Source organism: Megalobrama amblycephala, linkage group LG17 (assembly GCF_018812025.1).
Source record: "Megalobrama amblycephala isolate DHTTF-2021 linkage group LG17, ASM1881202v1, whole genome shotgun sequence".
NCBI classification, from domain to species: domain Eukaryota; kingdom Metazoa; phylum Chordata; class Actinopteri; order Cypriniformes; family Xenocyprididae; genus Megalobrama; species Megalobrama amblycephala.
Window position 1 is genome coordinate 9,159,618 of NC_063060.1, and position 20,820 is coordinate 9,180,437.

The window sequence follows — 20,820 nt, forward strand, 5'->3', positions numbered from 1 at the left end:
ATTTAATACTTTCACAGCAAAAATTATGTATGCAATTAATTTAGATTAATTAATCACAGAGTATGTAATTAATTAGATTAAAATTTGTAATCGATTGACAGCCCTAATCTAAATGCAAACACAGCTAATGTAATGCATTTTTTTTCAATTAGTGCAAAAAGCTTTTTATTTCAAAAACATTTGGCATTAAATTACTTCCATATATTAGAGTATCCTACTCTGACATCATGTCGTGTTCTCTAGTTTATAGTGTCAGTAAATAGCACACAAACACCTGTGGACTCTTCACTAGCCTTGCATCTACTCCCCAACAACGCCCCCTCGTGGGCGGAACAGTATTCAGTGTTCAAACCATGTAATGCACTATGTAGTTTCACTACATAGAATATCCCACAAAATTAATGCTATGCCTGACTATTTAAGTGACTATATTCTGATTATAAACTAAGTATTACAGTACTGATGCTCAACACACCAGCAAATGACATCTCACCGGACGTTTTTGAGCTGGCTTATATTGCGGAAGTTCTAAAGGGTGTACAGCATCTTCCAGAAGGGGTTAGCGGCTAAATCTAACTGTCCAAACGTTCAGGGCTTGGACACTTTTTTTTGTGCACACGTCTCTTACATACAGAACCAGGTAAACTATTTAAATTTCTCAGCTGAGGGAAAAACCGAAACCTGTTTTTGTGTATAAAGCGAAGAAAGTCCTTCACCCCAAGACCTGATATATATAAAACATACTGGCTAAAGTGTTGAAGGACCTCAAGAAGACAAAACAAAAAACTGCTCGTCCTGTTCAGTGTTACGCTGCATCTGGAGTTGTGGAGTGTGGCGTCTGTTTTGAGGACACAGACAAGTCATGTCTGGTGTGTCTGAACCCTTACAAAATCACCTCAAAGAACTCAAACTCAAAGAAAGAAATGACTGTTTCTTTCAAGATGAGAGACACGGTATGAATGTCACTGGACGACTGCAGGAGATGATCCCGGTCCAGGGGGATATGATGGACGAGCACAAAAACAACAAGAGTGTATCAGCTGCAGCAGAGAGTATTGAGGTATGAACTGAAGGTGGATATGGTTGTGTTAGCACCTGAACAACCATGTTGTTTCTCATTATTTTTTGATAACTTGTTTCATATTAAAACTAATATCTTCTACAATATTTCCAGAAAGTAAAGCAAGTGTAATCTATGGCTGAATTCAGAATATCATGCTATTTAGTGCTCTTACTATTTCAGCCATATCTTTGTAATATGAGTAGTATGCTGCTATGCTGTTAGGCTATATAGCACAGAATCTGGCTACTCGCAATTAAAACAGCTACCACTATGTGCATTTAAATTTACTGTGAAACAATGACAAATATTTTCCACCTTTAAGATGTGCACAAAAACCACCAAAAATTAAACAAAAACTATACTTTCATCCTTTTATTGACACAAAGCAACATGCATAAAAAGCATAATTCTCTTGTTTTGTTTTTTTTTTATGACAAAAGTACAACAAAAAGATTTCCATTGTTTTCACTGACAAACCTAATTGTATTTTGTAAATATAAAAAAAATCTTAATTTTGATGGCTGCAACACACTCCAAAAAAGTTGGAACAGAGGCAAAATAAAGGTAAAAAGATTATAGAATTCCCAAGATGAACTGTTTTGAAAAAGTCCACAATAAGCAGGTGAATTGGTAATAGGTGAGGGTATTGTGATTGGGTGTAAAATTGGGGCAGTTGTGGCTAGAGAGTCGTACTTGTAACCCGAAGGTTGCTGGTAACGGCAGGAAAAAATGTCATGATAGAATTGTCAAACCATTCAAAAATCATATCTTGATGCAAAGTATTTAGGTCTTTCACCATCTAGCATACATAACTTGTGAAAAAGTTTCAGGGAATCAAGAGAAATCCCAGTTTAGTAGGGCAAGGCAGGAGACCTCCATTGAATTTGTGTGACTTTCGAGCCCTCAGATGACAATGCATGAGAAACCATCATGCTACTGTTAAATAAATTTTGGAAAATGGTTATCAATTTATACATTTTGCTGCTGCTTTAAGAAATGCATCTTGAATCTCTGTTAGGCAAAAAGAAAACTACATCAATTCTATGAAGAGATGCTCCTGAGTTCTTTGGGCCTGAGCTCATCTCAGAAGGTCCAAAAGACAGTGGAAATGTGTCCTGTGGTCCGATGAATCCATGATTCAGCTTGTTTTTTTAGGAAAAAAGGAAAAACAGTTCTCAGTCCCAAAGACGAAGGGGACCATCCAGACTTTCTTCAGCGACAGGTGCAAATGTTGGTCATGTTATGGGGGTGCATCAGTAAAAACAGAGTATGTGTGAAGGTACCATTGATGTGGAGACATATATTGGGATTGTACAGAGACATATACAGCCGGGCCATCAAGATGAAATGGAAGCAAGAGAATGTCAAGCCTCATTCTGCATGTGCTACAATAGAGTGGTTTCTTAGACACTACACCGTAGAGTGGATGTGCTTGAATGGCCTTGCCTGGAGTCCAGATTTGTCTCTAATTGAAAAATTGTATTCTAAGCAGATTGCCTTTGTGAATGTATTTTTTCTTCATGTAGAGTTTCCAGTCTCTTGTTTCCCCTTCTGGACCAGATTCCCCAATCCATGAACAAAAATCTCTGCTAATGTATAAAGCAGGTAAAGTTGTTTATATATGTTCAGAACCTTTTTCAGTTTATTTATTAGCTGAAATGCAGAGTCTGTAGGGTCCCTATTTTAGGGTCACCAATTTCCAGTTTTAAAATACAGCCACCATATTGGTACAAATCTAACAAAAACATGGTTTGCAGTATTCCCACCACCCCGTGTACACCCCGAGTTCAGTCCAGAAGTGACAAACATGACAATGTGGTTTCCCACTTCGTATGATTTGTGAGATCATTTTATTTTCTTGAAAAGTTTTGAATATGTTTAACTTTCATACATTGGTCATTTCATTTATCATTATCATCTCTGTTCTCTAGGCTGAGGATCTCTGCACCTGAACCTTCTGAAATTGATCTTCACTGTCAGTCTTGTGTTCACATTGTTGATAGTGATCAGTGGGTTCAGGTGAAGCCGTCAGTCTGTACAGATGAAGGAGGGTCAAAGTTCAGGATCAGCACTCAGGCGGGTCGATTCGAGTGCAGCAGGACCAGAATGCGATGGGTCTGTTCTGGTGACGTCATTCTCCAGTACCGTGCAGTGGATGGACATTTCCTCAGTGCGGAGCTGGAGAGGCTTCAGTGTGAGCGAATTGGTCCAGTGATTGATGTGACCGTGATCTCAGGGAAACTGGAGGAGGCCCATCTTCCTCATTACGCCTGTTTAGCAGAGTCTGACCCCTCTCTCAAAGATGCTGTAAAGGTCCTCAGTTTTGAAAATGAAGGAATAACCTTAGAATCAGTGGAGTTGACTCGTTTTCACGCCAGAATACTCCAACCAGATTTTTCTCCTAAAACAGTACTTATGAAACTAGGGATTCCAGTGAAAGTGCACTGTGATCTACTTATCTTTATGACAAAAAAGAACCCCATCATTCTCCATGTGTATTTTTTCCCATCCGATTCTATTTTTGCAAAAAGAATTAAAACAGAGGAAAAGCTAAGTCATCAAATCAAGTGTTCAAGACCAGAAACCCCACTGCAGATGATGAAACAACACAGTCTTGAGGTTCCTGGTGCTTCTGTCCAACCCAAAGAGATCAAGCTAAGAGGTGACATCGAGCCAAACTTCTTTCAGGTCAAACAAACTCTGGTCGATGACATCAATATGACTCTCAGCCGTGTGGATGATCAGAAATCAGTATGGACTGCAACAATTTGGAAAGAATTAACCGACATCAAACCAAACAAACCTGAATCTACTTGGTTTCAAAATGTACAAAAACATAAGACAACACAAGTGCCTGCCAACTTTGATAAAGCTCAATTTTTTGATAAAAACTGGTGCGATCTAATTAAATACGTTAAGAATGTGAATGCCATTGCAGATAAACTGCTTCAGAGGCAAATCATTCAGGATGAAATATATTCTGAAATCACACATCCCAATTCAACCAGTGAGGAAAGCATGAGAAGGATCTGCAGCGTCGTGCGTAAAGGCAGTGTCACGGTGAAGGAAATTTTAATCTCCGTTCTTCTGGAAGAAAATCCCAACCTTTTAAATCATCTGCCTTTATCGGACTCTTAACCTTTTTTACTAATGACTGTACATGTGTTTTACATGATTTGTGAAATGACAAACTACAGGTGACCAATGCACTTGAGAAATCACTCTACTATCACTCAGCCTTTAGAGAAAAGTATTTGTCAAATCATGTTCGATGTTGGAATGAAAGAAAATGCAAATGGTCTGCTTGCCTGTAAAAATAGAAAAAACAAAAAGTCACTTAGACTGCTGCAATATATTTTCTTGTCTGATAAGACCATTGAATAAGGTGAATGAATGCAAAAAAAAACTTTCTGTACAAGTTTTATTTCTATACAGTTGTTGTAAATTAATCTCACTGTATCATACTTTGACATTTTAGGTACATTTTTAGTTTAACCACTTCTTAAACTAAATGTGACTACAAAAAATAATACAGCGATATTTGTGCCATAATTACACATTTCATACTAACTGGAAGGTAACTAGTGGTAGTAACAATGTTAATTCAATAAATATAAACACACCTGCAGTCTTGTATCAAAAGATACATTTGTGTGATTCACTATGGTGATCATAATCAAAGCAATACATCCTAAACTAAAACAACCTTTAAAATTCTTACAAATGCAAATGTACAAAGAGCTTAAATCCTGTAAAAAAAATTAAAATGTGTTATTTACAACAAGTACATTTTTTGCTCAGTACAGCTGTACACAAAATGCCATCCATGATCATTTAGCAGACAGGCATGTTACTTGAACATCATTGTGTATTACCAGCGTGAGGTTTGTAGCACTCATGTGCATTAAAATGAGCTCATTTCTGCATATGAAGTTCAGAAGTGCATGTTTGATCAGCGGCAGGAGGGCAGCGTGACTCTCTGCTCGTCCATCCTCTTGGCCTGTGAGCGCATGATGAGGCTGAAGAAGTCTTCATCCGGGACGGTGGGGCCACGGGTGGAGGGCAAAGGAGGGGCACACCGCTGATCATCCAGACGGGACCCCTGAGAGAGATAGAAAGAGAATGAGATGAAAGGTTTAACTAAACCAATGAACTTCCTTCCCTACAGCTGCACTTTTTCCCTTATTCATTTATTTTTCTATGAGACACCCATCTCTAGTTAATACAAACACATTGTCTCACCTGACACTTGACGAGCATGTCAAAGAACTGGTCGTCGGGTTCGGTGGCGTCTGTGCTGGCCATGACCTGGCTGAGGATCATCTGTCTGCTGCTAGTGCTGCTGTGTTCGGATATGGTGCGCAGACCGGGCAGACTGTTTCCTGTTCCTGCCCTCTGCTCGTCCAGCCTCCTGCCCTGAGCACTCGCCAACAGTCTGAGAAACGGCTCCTGACCTGGAGTTGCAGCCGACTCTGAGAATGCTAGAGACATAGAAATTGTCATTTTAATTGCCAGTTGATTGTCAAATTTAAGAAAGTAATGTGAAAGAAGAGTGCCTAACATTTCCTGATGGTTGTGGGAGGGGTGGTGGGTGGAGAGGAGCAGCTAGAATTGACAGAGAGATGGTTCCTCCCGTCCTGTATGGCACACCGCTGGTCATCCATCCTGTTGCTCTGGAAACGACTCAGTAAGTCAAAGAAACCCTCGTCTCCTAACATGTCTGTACTTCCATGCTGAGGGGAGAAAGGTCAATTATTAAACTTTCACTTGAATGAAAATTATAAATGATGTCTTAGCAACTAAATAAAATAAGTTTAAGTTGAACTACTAACAATTACTAGAACTGAAATAAAAATAAATCAAAGTTATATAGAGAATTAAAAAGCAAAAACTAATAAAAATGACAAAAAAAAATCACTAAAATAAAAAAAGAATTAAAAATATGAATACAATAATACTAAAATAACACTGCTACCCACTGGGCTATGGGGTTTGTGGTTTACTGTGGTCGACTTTGGTTATTATATATCATATAGTCTATGTGATGTTGATATCTTTGGAATAATATGCACTTATCAATCATGCTCAATTAAGATCAGGAATGCCAATTAAAAAAAATAATTTTGGTAACACTTTACAATAAGGTCTCATTTGTTAATATTAGTTAATACATTAAGTAACATGAACAACAAACTCTTTTTACAACATTTGTTAAACATTGTTAATATTAATAAAAATGTTTGTGTTCATGTTAGTTCACAGTAGGGCTGTGCTCAGAATATCGATACAACGATACATCGTCATGAACTCCTGACGATGCGCGTATCGATACAGCAGCTGCCGTATCGAGTCTGTCTTGCTTTTAAATCTAGCCAATCACGTGATGTCAATTGACGCTAGCAAGCAATGCAAGCGCACATTCACGTTTCTGTGAGCTTTCATTCGTAAATAATCAGCTGTTTGTCGCGAATGTGAACAGGAAATGCGCTCTCGAACGGAGAAACACGCAATCTCCAAATCATCGATCAAAGCGTGCTAACGTTTTAGGACAGGTCGATGGTATATAAATCATGCCCGAACGTTAGCGTTTGTCAATCAAGCCAAACCGTCCATTTAGAAACCGAGAAATTTGGAGGCCGATCTCTCAGGTTGACGCGCGAGCTGGCTTGACTTAAGTTTTCGTGAGGATATAGTTTATGGACTGTTTTGATTTCGGTAATTACATCTAGAAAGGTAAAAGCAGTGATGACATATATAATAGAGATATCTGAAAGCGAAACGAAAGTGATATTGGCCTCGTCCAGTGGGGAGGACGCACGAGAGGAGACCTGCGCATTTAATTGGTATGTGTAGCTATACTGTAATACTGCATTTACAATGCTTATCAGTGGCATGCACTTTGATCGTGAAAGTGAAAGTGCCCTTTGCGGTCACATCACATCATTTAAATCTTGTTAACATTAGTTAATGCACTGTAAACCAGCATGAACAAACAATCAACAACTGTATTTTTTAATAACTAACATTAACAAAGATGAACTAATACAGTATGTATTGCTCATGGTTAGTTCATGTTAATACATTATCTGATGTGTAATAAATGAACCTTATTGTTAAGTGTGTATTGTAAACTCATGTAGCCCATATTTTGTAGACCACGTTAATAAAAACGTATGTTGTTCTAGAACATATTTTGAGTTGATATCCAAAAAAATCATTTTTACAGATGGAAAAAAAAACAGGCAGTATAGACATTATTATAATATTATAGCCGATATAATTAACCAACTTAGTTTTCTTACAGTCAACTTACTGTTGCAAGTGAAATTAGTCATTGAGCTTTGTTGATATGCTTCAGTGTCACTATAATTGTCAATTCAGTTACTGAGGGAGTGACTTTAAAAGAAGCTTTTTTGTGACAATTTTTTTTATATTTAATTTAAATCATTGGTTTTTTTAATGACAAAAACAAAATAGTTTTTCAGTTATCACGACTGTTATAACACTGGTTATTCAATAAACACATATTACTGTTACTAAACTCTGCTCAAAATAAATTTAAATTCTAAATTGAACCATATCGTGATACGTATCGTATCGTGGCTTTAGTATCGTGATGCGTATCGTATCGTGACATTGTTGGTGATACACAGCCCTAGTTCACAGTGATGAAATGCTGTACAAGCATTGTTCATTATTAGTTCATGTTAACTAATGTAGTTAACTAATATTAACAAATGAAATCTTATTGTAAAGTGTTACTGTAATTTGAGTATTCTATTTGTTTTAGTAAATGTGTTGAAAGTACTTTGTTCTGCTGAGCTTCCCGTGTGTTGCTGGTATCCTGCAAAATTTTGCTGGAGCCGCTCTGAAGTTTGTGCTTTTTTCCTCTGAAACGATTGACAAACGAGAGCTTTGAGGATGACTTGGCCATTGAGGATTTGGACTGCTTGAAGAGAATGTCACTGGTCCACTTTTGACCCTGCAGAACAGAGATTCAATTATGAATTCTGATGCCGAGATCTGAAAACACGGATTCCCTGAAAAAAGGGAACTTGCGCTACGTCCCCTAGGCGTTGCTATGGGGAATGCCTCTGGCATTACCGGTGCCTGAAGCTTGAGTCTAAACACGCCAATGAACTTGACATTGGCAGGCGTTAGCCTATGACGTCATCATCGGTGCAAACGCGAGTATAAAAGGGCACCTATGAAATATGTAAACCTCTTTCTTGTCTTCAGGATATGTGTTTGTTTGAACGCGTCTAAACTTTAGACGGTGTGTTTCTCCGTGTCAGCGTTATCCAACACCTGATGACACACACGATATGTGCGTTATGTGCATGGGTGATGAGCATGCACACTCAGTCCTTGAGGGGGCTGATTGTGCGCATTGTGAGCACCTCCTTATGAGAAAGCTTTGCTCTTGCCTGTCCATTTTCGCAAGGGAGACTGAGGTCATGGGGCTCGCAGATGGAGCTTGTGGATGAATTCGAGAAAGGTATAAATATTTCTCATTCATCTGCGGCTGATGAGAGAGAGCTGCCGGTTTGCCGATTGTGATGATGTGTTGTCTCTCACGTCATCTTGTTCCGGCAGTGAGCGCGCTCCTGACTTTGAGCCATGAAGAACAGGACAAGGCTGATGAGATCGATGATATTTCTAAAGTGATCTCAGCCCATCTGCCCCGCATATGAAAAGTTATTGGCAGGTCATGTCCTGCACTACAGCGATATTAGATCTGCCATTGAAAACGAGAGAAGTGCAAGCTCCCTCATAGCCACCTCCATAAACGTTTCTTGTTGGGATATAATTGTCTATCTCTCGTGGGTGAGGCATCCGCATTGAAGGCTCCATCTCTGCCTAATAAACCATTGCATGTAACTTCGCGCCTTAAAAAGGAAGAGCATATGCGGCAGCAGCTCAGGCCAGTGTGAACGCTGCACACTATGGCTGTGTTGCAGGCCAACCAGGCCGATCTGCTGAAGGACCTGGACCAGGGCCAGGGGCTCCCCCCTGAGGCGGTAGAAGGATCTGCGCTGCACCATAGATTTGGCTCTCTGTGCCATTAAACAAACTGCCGCTGCAAACGGTCGATCTATGGCAGCACTGTGGTGGAGACATTTCTGGGTGAACCTGGTTGACCTCGGGGAGAAAGAGAAAAACTTTTTCCTCGATGAGCCGGTTTCACCATCTGAGCTTTTCAGGCACATACGTTGAGACGGTGGTCAGGAAGTTAAGAGATGCGAAGGCACATGCTCTGCTGATTTTAAGACCTTTATATCACCCCGTGAGGGGGTCTGGCCCATCCCAGTCTCAGGACCAGAGACAGGACCAAAAGGTTACCGCAGCCTCTCGTGCTCCTTCTTCGAGGAGTAGAACGCAGTGGAGGCATGAAGCCAGAGGGAGAAGAAAAGACCTGAGGGAAGTGATCCAAAATAAACGTGATCAACGTTTTAATGTCCCAGGTTCTTGATAAGCTCCCAGATTCTTGAGAAGCTCCGGTCTAAGATTGTTGCTGGTGCACCTTAGGGACGAGGACTCCTTTGAGTCCGTTGACTTAGCTCAGCCGGCACTCATCCCTTCAGCAAGGGTAGTCTGTTCCCCATAGCGACCCCTAGAGGATGCAGTGAGTTCCCTTGCGAAAGGGAATGTCTCAGGTTACGGATGTAACCATGGTTCCCTGAGAATAGGGAACGAGATGCTGCATCCCTTTGCCATGTTTCAGGCATTCCTGCACACATCTCCTTCAGACAAGAAGTGGATGACGTATTTCACAAGTGCCCTTTTATGCTTTCAGTTACACCGGTGATGACGTCATAGACTGCTGCCTAATAATGTCAAGTTCATTGTTGTGATTAGACTCATGCTTCAGACACTGGTAATGCTGGAGACATTCCCCATAGTAACCCCTAGGGGATGCAGCATCTCGTTCCCTATTCTCAGGGAACCACGGTTACATGCATAACCTGAGACGTATTTGCTTGATGATGACTATACATATAGCTTATGAATCAGATAAAAAGAATCTACAGATTGAAGGGTACAGCACAGTAAGGACTGAGACATTCAGCTGCACTCACATTCATGTTGATCTTGTCAGGTGTGAGTTTCAGCAGCTCTAGGTTCTCCATACTGTGCCGTCTGCTCATCCTGGGTCTGGCACCTGGGAAAACAACAAACTAGGTTCTGATTCTGATCAATCAATCAGCAAAAAATTCTTAAAGGCGATGTCTAAACTTATACTTTATTTTCCGTCACAACTTTACTGTGAAGAAAAACTATACAGTAAAGCCTGAGATACTACTTCTGAAGAAAATGGTGTACCATGCAGGTTGTAGTCGATCTCTTTGTTCTCTGACAGGACTGAATTGTTTGTGCTGTAACTGAGGCCGAGCACCATCTGAAGATCAGAGACGTTCATGCGAGCAGTGAGCTCACCGCTACGATCTCCAGTCTATATAAAAGACAATCAGGGCATTTCTTATCACTCTGGCCATCATTGTGCTTGCTTGTAGTTAATAGACAAAAATCCTAATGTCTAGCTACCAATGGGTCTGTAGCTGTACTTACCTCTTTTGAAATTTCTAAGTGCTTCTCCGCAAAGTGCATGGCCTGGTCATGATTCCCTAGTGCTGTATGTGCGTTTCCCAAACTCCAGCAGGCCCTGCCTTCACCGACCCTGCAGAAAACAGCTCCATACTTAGCATGAACATTATTACACCTCAAAGATTGATAATTGCACAGAAGTTTTAGGAATTAATAATTGCACACAAAACTTCTACTACCACTAATGTGTGAAAGCACCTGTCGTTGAGGTCCTGAGCGATGATGAGATGTTTCAGATGGTAGTCGATAGCTCTCTCATAGTCCTGCAGCAGTGTGTATGTGTTACCCAGACTATAGCAGGCCTGAGCCTCCACCGCCAGATCCTTCAGCTGCCGAGCCAACTGCAGAGCCTTCCTGCACTCAGAACACCATCACTGTCAGAGCTCAGCCACAACCGCAACAGAGTTTTTAAAATCAAATGTAATACTTTTCTTAAGACTTGCACAAATAAAATTAATATTGTGTTTATAAAAAACCCATACAATCTCAATCCTGTATCTCTAACTATTATTAGTGTAGAAGCTTTTTATAGCTACTGAATTCTAGCAGCAGGTATTTTTCGCCATTTTCCCTTCAAAATGTTTCCAATTTAGTCAGGTTTGTTGGCTGCCAAGTGTGGACAGCCTGCTTCCATAGAATCTGAATGATGTTCAAGCCCAGGGACTGGGATGGCCATTCTAGAACATTGTATCTGTGTGTCAATGAATTCTTTGGTAGATTTGGATCAATGTTTTGGCTCATTGTCCTGGTGAAACAACCAAACCTAGTGTAACTTCAACCTCTTGACTTATTCTTGAATATTGTTCTTAAGAATCTGCTGATACTGGGTGGAATCCATGTGAATCCAAAGCAATTTCGATCACCCCCTGGTTGCTGACTGCAGTATAGGTCCTAAAACCCATCCTCTTCCATGTAATTGAGTGGGATTCGAGTCCCAAAAAAAATCCAATTACACTTCAAAAAGTATTTTTTCCCCAAAGATGGTTCCTGTCATTTTAGGTAGTTCTTATAATGCTGACGTATGTTCAAGCATTCGTTTATCCATTAAGTTTGGTTTTAGTTAGTTATTTGATGCTATAAAAATGGGCTGTAACGTCATGATTGACAGCTATGATCATGATTGACTCTGCGGGTGTGGGAGTATGGGCGGGACTTTAATACCTAAGGATCACTACTGCACAGACTCGGGCTCCAAATGACGGAATTGGCAACAACCATTTTTGGGATATTTCGGTTTCATTTTTCTACAATGGAAGGAAGTGGAGACACGTCATCTGTCCTTTTTTTAAAAAAAGAAAAAAACTGAGACAGGCCCTATAAAATTAGACCCAGACTAATAGAGAATATGTATTTGTTTTAAATAAAAAATATTTTATTAAATTCTTAAAAATAGTAATGGAAAGTTAGCATTTTTTGTAAAGAATTATTGTCTTCTACCATTTAAGTTACACCATGTCTTCACTGGATGCAACAGTGCTGCAACAGCTTGAGGCTGACTCTGGATGCAACAAAGCGACCATTGCAAATCTATTTGTTCTTCATGTCAGAAGTAGTGCAAGTGCTTGCCATATGTCAGAAACAGAATTTGGGCATCAGATTTATTGTAGTGAAATTTGTTGTGTCGCGTTGCATCCAGTGTATCACTGATTATAATGGGTTTTATTTTCTTCTGCCGTGTTGTGCTGCTCCTGTCTAGTGTAGAAACTGTGTAACCCCATCCCAACAGGCCTGTAATGCACTTGCTCTCTCTCTCACTCAAAAAAAAAAAAAAAAAATATATTGCCCTCACCTGTAATGTTCTGCAGCCCTCTCAAACTCCCCAAGGAATATGCAAGCGTTTCCAAGATTGCAGTAGGCTCTCCTCTCTGCAGACCGGTCACCAAACTCTTTAGCGATAAGCAGACGCTGGAAGACAAATGTTTCCACACACTGCCTTACACGCTATTGGCCAATTACATAAACAAGTTTATGACACAGAACACTCACCTGTTCATGAGAAGCCACTGCATCCCTGAAGTTTCCTAGCAGGTAGTATGTGTTCCCCAGGTTTCCATAAGTTCTCCCCTGTGCTGCTCTGTCTCCAAGCTCCTTCACAATACACAGATCCGCCCTGAGCAATTGGATAAAGGAAAGAGGACGTAAAAACTCTGTCCCACACATGCAAACAATGTCCACTTATGTGAGTGTTGGAGGGACATTTACTCGTAGTAATTCAGCAGCTTTTCTAAGTGCTGTCATGACCTCCTCAGGGAAGTCTCCAGGTTCTGCTCCGCTCCAGCAGATGCTCTTTCCCTTGGCGTGGTACACATTTCCAAAATTATAAAGTGCTCTCGCCTGCCCCACCTTTAGGAAAAAAAGCAAATAAAATAAGAGAAACAAACAAACAACCAAATTTGGAATAAACAGCTTGATTCATATGGATTAGTTTTGTGATCTCTTTACGAACTTTTTGAAGTGTCAAAGTAGTAGTTGAGTAGCTGTTTATGGAGAGACAGAAACCTCTCAGAATTAATCAAAAAGATCTTCATTTGTGTTCTGAAGAAGAACGAAAGTCTTGCATGTTTGGAACGACATGAGGGTGAGTAATTAATGACAGAAATTTTCATTTTTGGGTGATCTATCCCTTTAACCAGATCCCGGTCTGTATCTGTTCATTTACTGACTGTTAACACATTTGATTTTTTAGTCAGTTTGCAAGCTCAATTTTTCAAACAATTTCGGAGCTTTCTATTGCAGCACTTAAATTATTGCCTCACCAGAAGGAATTGCTAGTTTTAGCGTTTTTCATTTGCAAGTCGCTCTGGATGAAAGCATCATTGAACAAAGCTAAATGAATAAATGTAAAATGTAATATATTCCATAATTGTAAGGTAAGGTCTTATTGTGTAGATTAAACAGATCACTCACCTTGTCACCCAATTCCCTGGCAATATCTAAATGCCTCTGGCAGCAGACCACTGCCTCATCAAAGCGTCCCAAAACCTTTAATGTGTTCCCCAGGTTACCGCTGGCTTTGGCCTCACCAAGCCGATCCCCGGTGGTCCTGAGAGAACAAATCAGTACTTAGTGTTGTCATTAACATTCAATACAAATATTATACAATTAATCATTAAAAACATTAATTATTTGGGGTTGATAAGAATTCTTTTGTTTTGTTTTTGAAAGAAGTCTCCATGATCACCAAGGCTGCACTTACTTGATCAAAAATCCAGTAAATAAGTAAATCAAAAAATACAGTAACTAATTGTTAGATAACTGCTGTATAAATTAAATATATATTAATCCTTATTAAAGTTACAAAAGTTGTTTTGTCAAGAGCAGGGAGCAATTTTCTTTCTTTTGTTGTTTAAATAAACATTTAAACAGACAGCAGCAATGCAATATTAAGGCCTGTACACACCGGGATGATATAATACACATATATTGGTGGCCAAGAACTGACAGAGCACCCATAGTTTGTAGGAGTCCTCCTCATCTACTTACTTCCTCTTCGTCGTCTTGGTATCAATGTGTGCTAGGCAAGACCGTTTTGTGCTTGAGCGCCACCAAGTCATATTTTACTGTAACTTCAGCATCTCCAGGCATGTGAACAACAGCGCAATCTCATTGGTCTGCCAGTTTTTAACATGGTGCGTCAAACCAAAAAAAACAAACCCGAGGCATTTTGTTAAAAAAAATTCGGTGTGCACATTCACAAAGGCACCCTTTGTTTAGTCACGAGGCGTTAAACATCAGCGATAATTGCACACGATATTCGTCCCGGTGTGTACAGGCCTTTAGGCTGCTGTCACTTTAAGTGCTGCACAGATACAATATAATGATACAAGCGTGTGTTTTATTTCTCAACTGTTTACATTCTGGCTGTTTACAACACTTGCTGTGTTTACTAAAGAACTCGCCGAGATTGGCATTTTGATATAATTTTGTGTGAATTAGTCTGTTCAAGCGCAAGCAGCAGCGAAAGAGAACTCAATTCAGTAATCGAGCTGTCTGGGCACATGCTTTGGATGTGTGCACACACAAAACCTGTACCAAATTGAGTTCTCATTCGCATCTTCTTGTGCTTGAATATTTAAATCAGCAAGGCTTAAAAACAAGTGCAAAAGATAAACTTTCGTGACGATGCAACACTGGCCCGATCACCGGGCAGTCCGTATTGTCGAGCCTTGCTATATTTTGTACAGGTTTCATTTTGTTTTGGCAAGTATTTAATTATGATGTTATGATGAAAATTAATTATGATTTAATTATGATGAAAAATGTTCGGTTATGGAACAGACATCATAGAACCCGGTGCCTTCATGCAGTTAGTTAATCAATTCTTACTGTGTAGTATAGGTCTCTGGATACTACAATTGCTAAAAAGTAAAAAGTGCGAGTATACCTAGTAAGTGTAAGATCATGGTGGTGGAACTCCAGAGCTTTACTGTAGTCTTGCAAGTGGAAGTAGGCATTGCCCAGCTGACTGTAGATGGCACTTAAAACCTGCAAGTCTTCTGTGCCAACCTGTATGGCGGCCTCGAAAAAAGAAACTCCGGCGCCATAATCCCCGACCTTGCACAGACGCTCCCCCTCCAGAGCCAGGTCCAAACAGGATGCCTCCATCCTGCAGAGGGCAGCACAAACAATTTTTTGAATGGTTGACAAGCTTTTTAATGTCTCTGTATGAACATCAGTTGAAATAAAACAAAGCAGGATGCTGTTATTATGGAAGCACAGTGCAAAGGACCAATGCACCATTTATGAGTCTGACGTTCATAATCAAACAGAGGGAAAACTCAACTAGATGACATGAAATGGCTATTGATTCCTTTGTGCTGGAAAAGTCTCATAATGCAAGATCTATTTCTGGATATTTTTTATATTTTGAAAAGATAAAACAAATTAGACTGATTAATTTTATTTCAATTTCTTCTTATGCAAACGAAGGAAATAAAAAATGTAAAAAGTCTGAAAATTATTTTTGTGACCTTATAATAGGATACAATTCATAAATCTAAGAACAACAACAGTACGTTTTTGCACACAATTTCAGGCTGATATTATTTTCATATTTCATTAGTGCCACCGATGTTATAGTATATATGTTATGGTAAACATCACACATCCACAGATTACTATCATGTTAGTATTATTAAACTAATACTGGTCAGCATATTGTCCTTAAAAATCCCTGCAACTTAATAAAACCCAACAAGTAAAATGTTAAAAGACCCAACAGAAAAATCCTTCAACAATCAACCTGATACTGCATTATATATGTGGCCTTGCAAATATTTAACCACTATTTCATGGTAGATTAATCCCTACACATATAATAACTAGTCCGTTAGAGTTTGTAGAGGCCCTACCTGGTGCCTCCCCGCCTCACACAATCAAAGACAACTGGACATATGAAAGGCATCTAAAATGCTTCGGTGTCTCCTTAAAAAGTCCTCTGATAGGGCTGTAATCTCCAAAACCAACCGTCCCAAACACACATACATTACGGTGAGGCTGCCAATTAACCAAATTCTTCAGCAGGAATTACACTACTACAAACTCAAATGATTTTAAAAAGAACATTCTACACAGCAGTTGTCCATCATATAACGTCACATTAGACGTCTTTGAGGGCAGAGGTTGAAGATGGCTTTGGCAAAAACTGTCATGCTCAGCACTTGAACAGCTAATCTGATTGTGTTTCTGCTGTCCACTGTCGTGTGTGATTAGTGCGCACACAGAAAGGAACGCTAGCGAGATTAGACCCGCCGCGTTCGCTTATGATGTAATGAAAATCTTCAATGCAGCACTCACTCAGCTCATGTGACTGATCAATACACTACACCATTTAGATACGAGTGCATTCATCTAGAACATAAAAAAGGAATCATTTGCATAAAAGACACTTAGAATCAGTGAATGTAGTTTGTTTCTAAAGACAAACTGATCTAAATGCAAATTAGTACGATTATTAATAATCTTGACGTAACTCATTTCACTCACAAAATCCATTTAGTTTGTACCAGGGTTTCACTAACTAAATAAGTGTATGTCTATGCTCTTAGAGATGGCCTAGGCTAAAATTAGCTTAATTGCTATACAAGTGACAGATGCTAGAAAAGATAAAAACCAACCCAACTCAAAGGCTGCAGAAAGGAATATAGACAATCATCATAAATGATTCAAGCGTTATTAAATATTGATTAAATTAAGGCACACCTGCTTTCTCTCTCACACATACACACAAGACACAACCAAATTAACACATTGAAAATGTTAAAACCTTTTGTTTTGGATCCAACATTTGGTTTTATTTTGCCACAAGATGTCTTTTGTACAATAAAGTCTGACATTCAAATTCAGTCAAACACCTTCCCAATTTAAACTTCTTTTTTAGACAAAGGAAGATGACGTTATTAGCAATTACTTTTTAAATTATTTAACAGTTTAATTTACTTATATCCTTATTTTTTAGGTACTAAAACAGTAGAGGCAAAGGACATGTTTGTACCCTGTTCAACTAATGCCGTGCTAAATAAAAACTTGTGATTAAAAAAATATATTATGTTGTATGGAAACACAATTGTGGTCCACTTCTAATCCCAAGCATGAAAAAGTGTCTTTACAAATGAGTTAATGCTAGACAAGCTCCAAAGACCTTAAAAGGCACATTACAACTAGAGGAAAATGTAATTCAAGTGTTGCATGCCTACCTGTAGTGGACAAAGGTTCGGTTCTCATTCTGCATGCTAACCACTGCACTGCTCACAGCCATTGAAGAGCATTATGAAGTACTGATCCGAGCCAAGTAATCCATCAGAGAAGAATAGCGAATTGAAAAAAAACAAAGTTAAAAAAAATGGGAAGTTTTTGCAAACACTTCCGAAGTCTCTCTGATGTTTTCCAGTGGCGGAGTCCAGTGCGCTACAGCAGTTGAGCTTATCCAGACTTATATTCACCACAACAGTGGGTCTGGGAAGTGTGTGTTTGTGTGTGTTGTGCGTTTTGTCCAGGATGCTCTTCCGGAGCTCTCTGTGAAGAGAACACAAGATGTCGAGTGTGAACCCTCATTCTGTACGTAATGCCATGGCAACACCCACTGAGCAGCAGGCACATGCAAGGGGGGCAGATATTAAGTGTGTGTGTGTCAGAAGCATTGTGTATGTGAAAACTAAACCAAGGGGGCCAAACAACAAGAGAGAAAGCAAGAGTGATCAGCCTATAAACACAGCTGATTATCTGCCATGCATGCAGGCCACTACCAAAGCATGAAACAACGCATTCAAGTATGTGACAAGAAAAGAGTTTTGTTCACCCTTCTCTTACAAATCCACACCGACGTAAAAGAATTATAGCAAAAACAAAAGACCATTTATAGCTCTAATGGTGACTGTGAGTCACTTTCAAACATATTACACCTCTGTGACATTTGGAAAGCTGGTTTGTCATTGCTGAACTAATCCAGAAACAAGATAATCAGCTTGAGGAACCATAGAGATATGTTCACTAAAACATTCTTCAGTCTATATTTCTATTTTTAGATAGATATAATTTGAGACATCACTTATGGAAATAATGCACAATGCTGTTGTGGTCTGTCATTTCTTGTGCATATTAAAGTCACAAAGAAATAGAAGTTGCGACAGATCTTTCTTCAGTAATGTGACATACTTATAACTGGAACAGATTATTGTAAATGAAAACAATCAGGGCAGGGACATGGTTCTATGTTGTTGATTGGATATTGAGTGTGGGTGTTGAACTCAATTTAATGCACACCTTGCAGTAAATGGCGGAGAGGCAAGGTGTAAGCAGAAGAAAGAAGTGCGGCACACATCACCACTGAGATTGTTTTCCTCCAAAGTTATTTTTGATTGAAAATTACAAGGTCAAAATAAAAAAATAAAAATATAGATTTGAATCATTCACAAGAAGATCCATAACATGCATTTACAAAATAGCGGACTTTAATGTGTATTAAAATGACTTGAAACATTTTCTTTCATAATGAGACATTTCAAAGGAAACTGGATATTAAATGAGAAAAGAAAAAAGAAAAATAGACTTTACAGACTGCAAATGTTGTGTTCTGGAAGTAAAAATCCCATTATTTTCTCCAAAGAGAAAAATCGATTTTAAACATATAAACTATTAAAGACAGATCTACTGTAACGCTACAAGGTTGTTAGTCAATTGTATGTGCTTTGTAAGGCATCAGCATGCATTATTTCAACTTATTTAAGATAATCGTGTAACAACGGAATCCTGATAAGAAACTAAATTACCAATGATTCTGCAAAGAAATCTCCACCAATCAGAGAATCGAGACAAGCATTGCAAATGACATAATCGAATCAGTCTCCCCATGTTTTCAAGCCACTTAAATATTTATGCAAAGCTTCATGGGATTGTAGTTCTTTCCTTCATCAGACCCATTAAGTACACAGCCCTATTTTCAAATATTTTTAAGTTAATAAAATTGAGATTCACCTCATTTATGGTGATTTTGGCTCATAGCTTCTAACTTTTTAATGACAAATTTAAAAAAATAAATAAAATAAATAAATAAATAAAAAATAAATAAATTGGGAAAAATTCTTCTTGAACCAAGGCTGTCAAATATTAATCAGAAATTGATTAGACCAGAAACACTGATCTCTATAATTAAAAGAATAAAACTCTCAGACTAAAGTCTAAACAGCATGAATCAGAAAAAGATAATACCTAGTAAATGGTGAACTGACAACAAAAAATAGAAACACTCAGTCTTAATCAAGAGTGCAAATAAACTGCCTGCTAAAACATGCCTTTGGCACCAGTGTTGTGACCTTCAAATCCATTGTATTCTCATTTTTCATTCCTCAAAAACATAGTTGGTTACAAAACTGGTTTGTGTGTCATAATTCTAACAGAAAAATAGCTGTGTGGTTCTCAGTACCTCAGAGGCAGGTTAGCTTGACAAGATGAGGCATGAATAGAGGTTAGAAAGAAGACAGACACAAGCTGCACCTTCCATGACACACAGGAAGTGATGACTTCAATGTCATCAAAATAGACGACTGTCACTTGACAGTGTTACCGAGGTAGCTTTTAAAGACCCTTTATACATACATAAAGTGTGCCCTGCAAGCAGTTACAAGTAACAGTTTTCCATTGAATTGTGCCAGGAGGGTAGGTGTGTGTTCAGAGAGCATTTTGAATAAGAACATTGTCAGATAGATAGATAGATAGATAGATAGATAGATAAAAGTAAATAATAAATAAAAACTGTACTCTATGCCAATATAAAACCTATAATTTCTGGAAAAACAACAGCAAAAACACAAGCCAATGTCACGTTGCGAGTCGTCATTCATAAAGCAGTATAAAGTCTCACCCATGTCTCACTCCCAAAGCAAACAGAAAAGAAAGCCCGGGATTAAGCAAGGAAAATATTTATACAATCCATACTGAAGGTATAAAGCACATAAAACACCACCCTTGAATATGGGCAACACTAACTTCTGTACTGTAACGTTACAAACCTAAACAAAACCAGAGAGGAAAAGCACAAACATTACAATACTGCTTGTAGAATAATCCAAATGTATCACCATATTATCATTCTAGGACACAGGAGATAAATCATTTTTAAAAAAATAACTAAAAACAACCCATTTTCCATTTTAATGAAATCATAAATATTCAAATATTCAATATTCAAGATCTCCGCGCGCGGTTGAGTTTAAATTTCTGCCTTTCAGTTGATATGTTCAATGTGTTGTGTCGTGCAGCTCCGTCTCAACGGCCGTTATGGGCCAAACTTCAGTCATACTCACTCAAACTCCTCCGATTCCCCACCGATCCTTCTCTCGGTTCCTCGTCTTACAACAGAATCAATAACAAATCAGTTAAATCCGAACATATTGTAAGAACCGACTAACTAAAACTGTTCGAGTTTAAACTAACGTTAATACTTCTGACTCATCGAAGCTGTTTAGATAAAACTTCACACAAACCCGGACAAAGGGGGCGTGCAGATGTAACTCGACTGGCCAATCAGAGCACAGGATTCAAATATAACCACTCCCCCTATGAATCACCAATGAAATTTGAATGTTTTATCGTATTCTATCTATGACGAAAAACACTTTGTTTTATATAGCTCCTGCAACACGGGGCCATTAAAA

General features: G+C 38.8%; 2 protein-coding genes across 2 annotated transcripts; one reads left to right on the forward strand and one right to left on the reverse strand.

The window, feature by feature from the left end:
* Positions 1-862: 862 nt before the first annotated feature.
* On the forward strand, positions 863-4,325 carry LOC125250918 (NACHT, LRR and PYD domains-containing protein 1 homolog). The gene is made up of 3 exons (XM_048163754.1): positions 863-1,060; positions 2,590-2,668; positions 2,946-4,325. Exons 1-3 carry the CDS (start codon positions 863-865, stop codon positions 4,199-4,201), a joined length of 1,533 nt encoding a protein of 510 aa, XP_048019711.1. The 3' UTR covers positions 4,202-4,325.
* A 142-nt stretch (positions 4,326-4,467) lies between these two features.
* On the reverse strand, positions 4,468-20,645 carry gpsm2 (G protein signaling modulator 2). The gene is given in 17 exon segments (XM_048162537.1): positions 4,468-5,035; positions 5,037-5,165; positions 5,306-5,544; positions 5,625-5,796; positions 7,872-8,045; positions 10,144-10,226; positions 10,388-10,517; positions 10,634-10,742; positions 10,868-11,023; positions 12,459-12,574; positions 12,656-12,779; positions 12,872-12,876; positions 12,878-13,012; positions 13,577-13,712; positions 15,054-15,275; positions 17,365-17,683; positions 20,470-20,645. Coding segments are annotated over 16 exon segments (2,049 nt in total). The 5' UTR covers positions 17,427-17,683; positions 20,470-20,645; the 3' UTR covers positions 4,468-4,978.
* Between the last annotated feature and the right edge of the window lie 175 nt (positions 20,646-20,820).

Excerpts from the sequence above, each read along its gene's own strand:
- LOC125250918 (XM_048163754.1), top strand. The coding sequence starts at position 863 with ATGTCTGGTGTGTCTGAACCCTTACAAAATCACCTCAAAGAACTCAAA. Across the intron at positions 1,061-2,589 it reads CTGCAGCAGAGAGTATTGAG|AGTTTCCAGTCTCTTGTTTC; the intron begins GTATGAACTGAA and ends TTCTTCATGTAG. Across the intron at positions 2,669-2,945 it reads TCTGCTAATGTATAAAGCAG|CTTTCATACATTGGTCATTT; the intron begins GTAAAGTTGTTT and ends GAATATGTTTAA.